The 8883-nt window shown below is 37.7% G+C and overlaps 1 protein-coding gene across 2 annotated transcripts; it reads left to right on the top strand.

The window, feature by feature from the left end:
• On the top strand, positions 1 to 5712 carry LOC127622151 (leukocyte elastase inhibitor-like). Of its 2 annotated transcripts, none has more exons than XM_052096118.1 (7): positions 1 to 157; positions 461 to 642; positions 2424 to 2561; positions 2887 to 3004; positions 4275 to 4417; positions 4692 to 4859; positions 4954 to 5712. In XM_052096118.1, exons 2-7 carry the CDS (start codon positions 475 to 477, stop codon positions 5359 to 5361), a joined length of 1143 nt encoding a protein of 380 aa, XP_051952078.1. In that variant the 5' UTR covers positions 1 to 157; positions 461 to 474; the 3' UTR covers positions 5362 to 5712. The 2 variants fall into 2 exon arrangements, with proteins under 2 accessions (XP_051952078.1, XP_051952079.1); XM_052096119.1 differs by having other exon boundaries at positions 31 to 157; positions 458 to 642.
• Positions 5713 to 8883: the final 3171 nt, after the last annotated feature.

Raw genomic sequence — 8883 nt, 5'->3', positions numbered from 1 at the left:
GTGAGTGTGTGAGAATGACTCGCCTGTGATTTTTCACTTCTACAGTTTGCTTGTCTGGCTTGTTGTGGGCGTTTCTCGATCATTTATAACGCATGCCCCTAGAGCAGACTTCTCTATCACACAGGTTTACGTCTGGAACAAGCATCTTCCATAAAATGTAAGTAAGGCATTTCGCAAAAATAGTATATCCGAATAACAGTGATGTTTGCGACTTCCGCGTTCCTTTGTCAGTTACCAATACGTATTTTTAATAGCGAATAAGAAAACAAAAGACGATTATATCATTAGAATGCATAACAGAAGGACTACAGTTATTCCCAAGTTATAAGCATCTCTCTAAAGACCCATTGCAGTGACCTTGTGGTGGAAATGTTTGAATTTGATTGTTGCACCGTTGCCAATATTTATTGTTTAAAAGGTTGCATAAACTATGGTACTCACAACTTGTGTTTCTAAGCAGTGATATCATTCATCATGGATAGCCTCGCTCGTGCTAATAGTTTATTCGCCCTGGACCTCTATCGGGCTCTGAGTGCGACCAACACCGAGGGAAACATGTTCTTCTCCCCGCTGAGCATCAGCACAGCGCTTAGCATGGTCTACTTGGGAGCCCGAGGAAACACTTCCAAAGAAATGGCAAAGGTAAGCGCCTTGCTGTTCGGCATACTTGTATTTATTTGTTTTATTTCTGAGACTACATGTACATTTTACTCACTAGCCTTATAATGTGTGATTTAGACGTTATACTTTAAAGTAAGCCACGATGCAGAAATAAGAGAAAATGTTACCCTCTGTGAAGGAAGAATGGGGTGTGGCCTGTATCTGTCATAAAGTAAATATTTGCTCATAGTATGAGCTTAGCACAGAGAATAAAGCCTCTGGTTTTTTGTATTGTTTGTTAAGTTAGTCAGTGTCGACAATTCAGTTAAATTTAGTGATAAACAAAAAAGCAATTTCAGGGTAATATTTTGTCATTCAGTTTAAGTGAGATCTCTGGCCCAACTACAATATTAGCTACAAAATGCACAATATGACAATACTAAAAATAATACTTTGTGTAGTCAGTAACAAAATAGAATAGTAAAACTATAAATTACAGTGTTGGTAAATACATTGCGGGTTACATATTAATTGCACAGCAGTGTCCAAATGTAAACTAGAACTATACATTCTTTTAAAGGGATATGTCACACAAAAATGAAAATTCTCTCATCATTTACTCACCCTCATGCCATCCAAGATGTATATGGCCTTTTGTAGGTCCTTGCAAGTGAATGGTGGCAAGAACTTTGAAGGTCCAAAACAGGCTGTGGCTCAGGTGGTAGTGCGGGTCGGCTGGTAATCGCAGGGTTCGTTCGATTCCCGACCCACATGACTCCACATACCCCAAGTTGCTCCCAATGGCAGGCTAGCACCTTGTATGGCAGCTCTGCCATCATTGGTGTGTGAATGTGTGTGTGAATGAGTGATTGGGACACAGTGTAAAGTGCTATGGTAACCTCTAAGGTTAAAAATAGTATAAAGTGCAGACCATTTACCAAAAGTAATCCATAAAACTCCAGTGGTTTAATCCATGTCTTCAGAAGATATAGGATAGGTGTGAGTGAGAAACAGATTGATATTTAAGTCCTTTTCTTTACTAAAAATCACCACTTTCACATTCTTCTTCTGCTGTGTTTGGCAGTTCGCATTCTTTGTGCATATTGCCACCTACTGGGAAGAGGATAATTTATAGATCAAAATGTAGTGTTGATTATTTTTATGATGCCTTTATCTGCTTTCGGGACCTTCAAAGTTCTCGCTACCATTCACTTCCATTATATGGATCCATGAGCTGAAATATTATTTTAGAAGTCTTGGTTTGTGGTCAGCAGAAAAATGAAATCATGCACATCTGGAATGGCATGGGGGTGAGTAAATGATAAGAGAATTTTCATTTTGGCGTGAACTATCCCTTTAAGCTTTTGGTATATTACATTTATTTTGTGTTTATTAATAAAGATCTGTTTAACACACAATCTAATTTTTAAGGTGCTGCTGAAATTATATTTATTGCGCATGCCTAGAATGAAATTACAGAATGAAATGCATTTTTATTAATATTCTAGACACAGAAGACCCAAACATTTCAGTTGCCAAACAGTGTGTGATGGTTTATGGCTCACTTTTTCTGTGAATCTTTAAAAATATTATAACATTATGGTTAAACATTATGGCAGCCTTCTGCAGTGTGACCAAATGTACAGAAAAAGAGCAATGATTAAAACTTAATACCAAACTGATAAAATGTATACCTTGAATGCACTGTAAGTCACTTTGAATAAAAGCATCTGCGAAATGCATAAATGAAAATGTACATTAAGTATACATTTAATGTTTACTGAAAAAGGAAAATTGTTTAATACTCTTCTATCTCTTTGCAGGTTTTGTCCTTCAGTTCTGTCTCTGACGTTCACTCTCATTTTGCAACCCTCACCTCAGCTATCAATAGTCCATCAGCCTCCTTCATCCTTAAATTAGCCAACCGCCTCTATGGAGAGAAAACCTTCAGCTTCTTAGCTGTGAGTCCATTCTGCCTTTATTGTTAATAAGACATTTTGCAAAGTGCCTTGCCAAATCCAGGAATTTTACTTGTCCCTCTTATACCCTTTTTGAGAAAGTCAAAGAAATGGATAGGCTGAGTTGCATATCTTAACTGTGAATAAATAATAGCTCAATATCATTCTATATTTATTTGTTTTCATAATTTGTGCATTGTTCCCAAAGTGACATTGCACTTATCTGAGAGAACAAAATCTGTGTAGAAGTTACACCAGTAAAATAAATGTATTTAAAATAAATAAATGCATGAGGCCACAGGAGATTTTCGTTTATTTTGTGCTGCAGGAGTATTTGGACTCCACTCAGAAGCTGTACCATGCTGACCTTCAGACAGTGGACTTCATTGGAGCATCTGAAGAGTCACGACAGCTCATCAACAAATGGGTGGAAGAGCAGACAGAGAGTGAGAATAGTTACATATAGTTTCATTTCAGATATATGTATACATTGGGGGCCAAAAGTTTAGAATACTGTACAGATTTCGCTCTTATAGAAAGAATTGGTATTTTTATTCACCAAATTGGCATTGAACTGATCACAATGTATAGTCAGGACATTAATAACATGACACTATTACAATTTTAAACAAATGTTCAGAACTTAACTACTTCAAAGAGTTCTCATCAAAAAATCCTCCACGTGCAGCAATGACAGCTTCTGCTTACATTGGCATTCTAGCGGTCTGTTTGTCCACATACTCAGGTGACATTTCACCCCACGCTTCCTGTAGCACTTGCTATAGATGTGGCTGTCTTTTGGGTACTTCTCAAGCACCTTACAGTCTAGCTGATCCCACAAAAGCTCAATGAGGTTAAGATCCATAACACTCTTTTCCAGTTATCTGTTGTCCAATGTCTGTGTTGCTTTGCCCAATGAAACATTTTCTTTTTGATTTTCTGTTTCAAAAGTGGCTTTTTCTTTGCAATTCTTCCCATAAGGCCTGCGCCCCTGAGTCTTCTCTTTACTGTTGTACATTAAATTGGTGTTGAGCGGGTAGAATTCAGTGAAGCTGTCAGCTGAGGTCATATGAGGCATCTATTTCTCAAACTAGAGACTCTGATGTAATTATCCTCTATAGTTGTGACTCCATCTCTTTCTGTCCTTGTTAGAACCAGTTGTCTTTTGCCTTTGAAGACTGTAGTGTACACCTTTGTATGAAAAACTATGATTGACTGACGAGTTTCTTGAGAAAGCTGTTTCTTTTTGCCATTTTGACCTAATATTGACCTTATCTATTGCAAACTGTGGCAACTCAAAAACCAAAACAAAGACAATGTTAAGCTTAATTTAATTAACCAAATAGCTGTGTTTGATATAATGGCAAGTGATTTTCTAGTACCAAATTAGCAATTTAGCACGATTACTCAAGGAGTGATGGGTGCTGCAAATGGGACCTGTCTAGATTGAACTTTTTTCATATAGCATTGGTGCTGTTTTTTACATCAGTAATGTCCTGACTATACTTTGTGATCAGTTGAATGCCACTTTGGTGAACTAAAGTACCCATTTCTTTTCCGAAACAGCCAAATCTGTACATTATTCCAAACTTTTGGCACCCAGTGTATATATATATAAATACATTAAAATAAATTTTAACTGTGCTAGTTGGACTTGTTGCTACTCTAAACATTTTATCTTTTATATTAAATATGACATAAATTTGTGTTTCTCAGATAAAATCAAAGATCTTCTCAAGACTGGTATGGTCACTGGAATGACCCGACTAGCTCTGGTTAATGCCATCTACTTCAAAGGGAACTGGCTGCAGAGATTTAATGCTCAAGACACTAAAGAAATGCCATTCAAAATAAACCAGGTATGATCCACTTTTCACACAAAGCCATTTCAGTGCTGAAACGAATAAATAAGTCCGTTTTCAGATTATTGTCACATTTCAGAGGTACATCCTTACACACCTCTCCCCATTAAACACAGATAAAAATGCTCAAGTTAACATAGATGAGAGATGTACACTTACATTCAAACATACTGTACCTGTTTAAAAAAGTGCATATAATGAATATGAGAAGCCATACTCTATGTGTTGTCGCTTTCTCATTGGTAAGTTTTGTGCATTTGTCTGATATCAGACGGAAAGCCGGCCAGTGCAAATGATGTACCAGATGAAAAAGTTCCCCTTCAACTACATCCATGAGCACCGCTTGCAAGTCCTGGAGTTACCATACGTAAAGGAGGAGCTCAGCATGTTGGTCCTTCTGCCTGAGGAAACTCAGGATGGCTCTGACCCTCTTCAGAAGGTGAGTAAAACCTGTTACTGTATGATGATTTCCTAGACTATGTTAGTATTTTCCATGATCAGAAACCTGAAGTAATTGTGTGTTTGTTTGACAGCTTGAGCGTGAGCTGACCAATGATAAGCTGCTCGAATGGACCACCAGAAACAATATGGACACCCAGACAGATATTGTAGTGCATTTGCCCAAGTTCAAACTGGAAGCTGAGAGCTCCTTAGCAGAAATATTGGTGGGGATGGGTATGACCTCTGTGTTCCAGGAGCTAATGGCTGATCTGACAGGAATGAGCAGTCGGGGTGGTCTGTTTCTTTCGTCAGTGGCCCACAAGGCTTTTGTGGAAGTAAATGAAGAAGGCACAGAGGCAGCAGCTGCTACGGCATGCCTTGTGTCTTGCTGTATGATACGTGAGGAGCACTTCATGGCCGATCACCCCTTCCTGTTCTTTATCAGGCACAACCCCACCAACAGCATTCTCTTCCTCGGCAGATTCAGAGGCCCATCTTAAAGATGCTGTGTCTTCTCTCTTATACCAAAATGAAGAATTTTATTATGTGTTTTTCAAAAAATGCCTATGGTAATGAATTTGATTTGGATTTAGTTTAATTAAATTCTGTAAAACGCAAAGGAGAATAATGTACATTAATGAGAGTAAAGAGTACAATATTATCATAAATAGAATTATTGCAATTTTACAGCCTCCTGCTGTGTGAGTGAGCAAATGTACAGAAGAACAATAATGATTAAAACTTAATAACAAACTGATAAAATGTATACATTGAATGCTTTTTTCAAAATCTGCCAAATGCATAAATGTAAATGTAAATTTACATTAAATCATATAAATAACATCTTGGATTTAGTTCTGTAAACCACAAAAGGAGAAGATTCTACAGTAATGAGAGTAAGAAGGAGAGTAGTGTAAAGTCTGGCAACCTAGCTGCTCTTTTCCAAACAACATAAGTGGATGGGGACCAGTGGAAATGTCAGAAACTGTTTGACTGCATGTAGCACAAAAGATGTTAGGCAAAATGTCAGTCTAAGACGCCATTCACTGCATATATATATATATATATATATACACACACATACATACACACACAATTATGTAAATACAATCTTTCTGCCTAACATCTCCTTTGAGTTCCACAGAAAAATTTAAGTCATACAGGTTTGCAAGTGTGAAAATGTGAAGTGATGACCGATCGATTTGAAAAAAACAAAAATTATGATCTTCCAGAAAAAGATACCAGATACATATTCACTCTGGGAAACCGTGCAATAGAACACACCCTACACTACGACTACCTCAGTCTAAAAATCAGTGCTTCAGGGGGGTTTGGTCTGTGTTACGAATGTAGGTGAAGGCAGACGAGGGGTGAGGATCTAAATGCGGTGGTTTTATTAAACAAAGTGAAAACAGACAAAACAGGAACAAAGGAAATATCCACGATGGGAAAATAAAACAAAAACACCAAAGACATCCAATGGGTACACAGGCAGGATTAACATTTACAGAGAGCACGGATAATATCAACATACACATTCAAACATCAACAATCGACAGGGGAATGGAGAAACAGCAGGGTTTAAATACACAGGAGACATGATGATGACAAACGACAATCAGGTGAGCACAATGACACAGGGCTGGCAGTGATGAGGGCCGGGAATCATGGGAAGTGTAGTGCATGACAATTGACAAGTGAGACATGGGGCAGACAACGGGATTGTGACAGTCTGTCAGTGAATGCAATAAAAGAGAAAGCTAAGATTAAGGGCAAATTTACCCAAGTTGACATTCCTGTAACAATCTGGTGTAAGATCTTTGATAGTATTATAATGCCTATTGCTCTGTATGGATTTGAGGTTTGGGGTCCACTCTGTCTGGCAGATTACTCTAGATGGGACAAACACCCCATAGAATCCCTGCATGCAGAATTCTGTAGAAACATTCTAAGAGTTCAGAGAAGAACACCTAATGCATACTGGGCCGAACAAGGCAGATACCCCCTTATTATACATATTGAAAAACAATCCGTAAAATTTTGGACACACCTAAATTCAAGTTCCCCTAACACACTGCAACATGAAGCCCTTAAAACCCAAGAGCTGAAGCCTCAAACCAGTCCCATTTGTCAGCTGCTCTGAAACTCACAAACCCACTAACAACTAACAAACACCAGTTTCAGACCAGCACTGCTGAACTAAACCAAATCAGAATAAACCAAATCATAAAAGAAAGCAAAAATACATATTTGGACCATAGGGAAAATGAAAGTAAAAACCAAAGCAAACTGGAATGTTATCAGGCCCCATCAGAACATATAATCTGGCAGTATATCTGCACACTGTAAGAGATTCATCCTCACCAAATACAGACTCAGTGATCACAGTCTGGCCATAGAAAAAGGCCTCAGAAATTATTTAATTTGATATTGTACATATAGTTTTTATTTTATTCATTACCTGGCATGACCACTCATGTGAGATTCTTTTCATGTGAGAAACTTTATATTAATTCTATTTTTATTTGTTACTAATTTATTATTATTTGTCTTGTCATTATCTTTTTTGTGTATTAATCCTTTGGCAATATTTATGTAAACACAATCATGCCAATAAAGTACTTTAAATTGAATTTAAAAAAATGAGAGAGAGGGCGCCGTTTTACCAGAGTTAAAAATGTAGGTTAGTAAAGCAGTACAAACGGAAAAAAGTAGTATTGCCTGTGTGAATTAGACTCAACACTGGGCAATACTTAAAATAAAACTAGTATTGGCATGGCAATACTGGCGAGAGCGGCCTATGTTAAAATGGCTGCCCCCATGAGGCTTTTATAAGTTTACTGATATGACTGGACTCTTCATCTCACGAGTTGTCATGGTTGTATACATATGTTTCAAAATTGCTATTAATTTCTTTTGAAGTAAAACTTTTTAAATGAGGAAAAAAATTACTGAGTGAATCTTATTATCCATTTTGAATGGTACAAATACAATATCTCATGTGGATATGAAATTAAATGTGTGTTTTCTCAATAAAGCAATACATTATACCCCCATGATAAATACGTTTGAGAGTAGACATTTTAAAGGTTCCCTCAGTAATGTTTTAAAGCCCTTTAAATTGAACATCTAAATTTCTATAATTAATTATTTCACACCATCATAAGTCAAAAGTGCAGGGGCGTGTGCTTGCGATTGATTCAGCGAGAGTGAGGGCGGGGCCTTGATTTCGCGGCTTTACTTCCTGCTCACTACTGCGCAGGTCTGGTCCCGAAATCGCAACTGCGCAGACTCAAGTCCCAAGATGTCAGCACCATATCGGGACACTGGCGGCTTCAGTTCTCACCAATGGAAAAGAGCGAAGGGGCGTCGTCCATCTTTTTTTACAGTCTATGTTTTAAAGTATGTCGAAGTATGGCTTAAACTGGCACCTAGCGGCCTGGATGCTGCATTATTCAATGCCGTTGTAGAAATTCACTATACACACTGCACAGTAGGCCTATGCCAGAATTAACTAAATCCATGAATGAAATTGTCCAATAGCATGGCTGTCCCGTCACCCCTGCTCCATGTAGAATAAAAGAGCTTTTTAAGTTTTGCTGATGTGACAACTCTTAATCTCACATGAGTGGTCATGATTTTATACAGGTTTCAAAATTATTTATTTAGAAGTAAAACTTTTTAAATGAGGAAACTAAGTGCACCTTTAAGATTTTTAAGATAAAACACTTTCTTTGATAACTGTGATAACATAAGTGTGCAGTCTTTCTAATAATAGCAACACCTTTTCACATCATGGTTGTGAGAACAAGCCAATTAGAATTCAGTATTACAACTCAACACAGCCACACTGAAACAGATGGGCATCTCTGTTTGTGAAAGGAACTCTTTGAGACCGAGAGAGTCAACAATATTTGGTTTGGCACACTGTGACAAAGGCAAAAACTCACTAGCCACAGTCTACAGGTCAACCAACCGTCCAACAGAATCCATTGAATACTAATTCAACTCACCTTGTCCTC

The sequence above is a fragment of the Xyrauchen texanus genome, chromosome 28 (genome assembly GCF_025860055.1).
Source record: "Xyrauchen texanus isolate HMW12.3.18 chromosome 28, RBS_HiC_50CHRs, whole genome shotgun sequence".
NCBI lineage: Eukaryota > Metazoa > Chordata > Actinopteri > Cypriniformes > Catostomidae > Xyrauchen > Xyrauchen texanus.
This window is presented reverse-complemented; position numbering and strand designations above follow the sequence as displayed.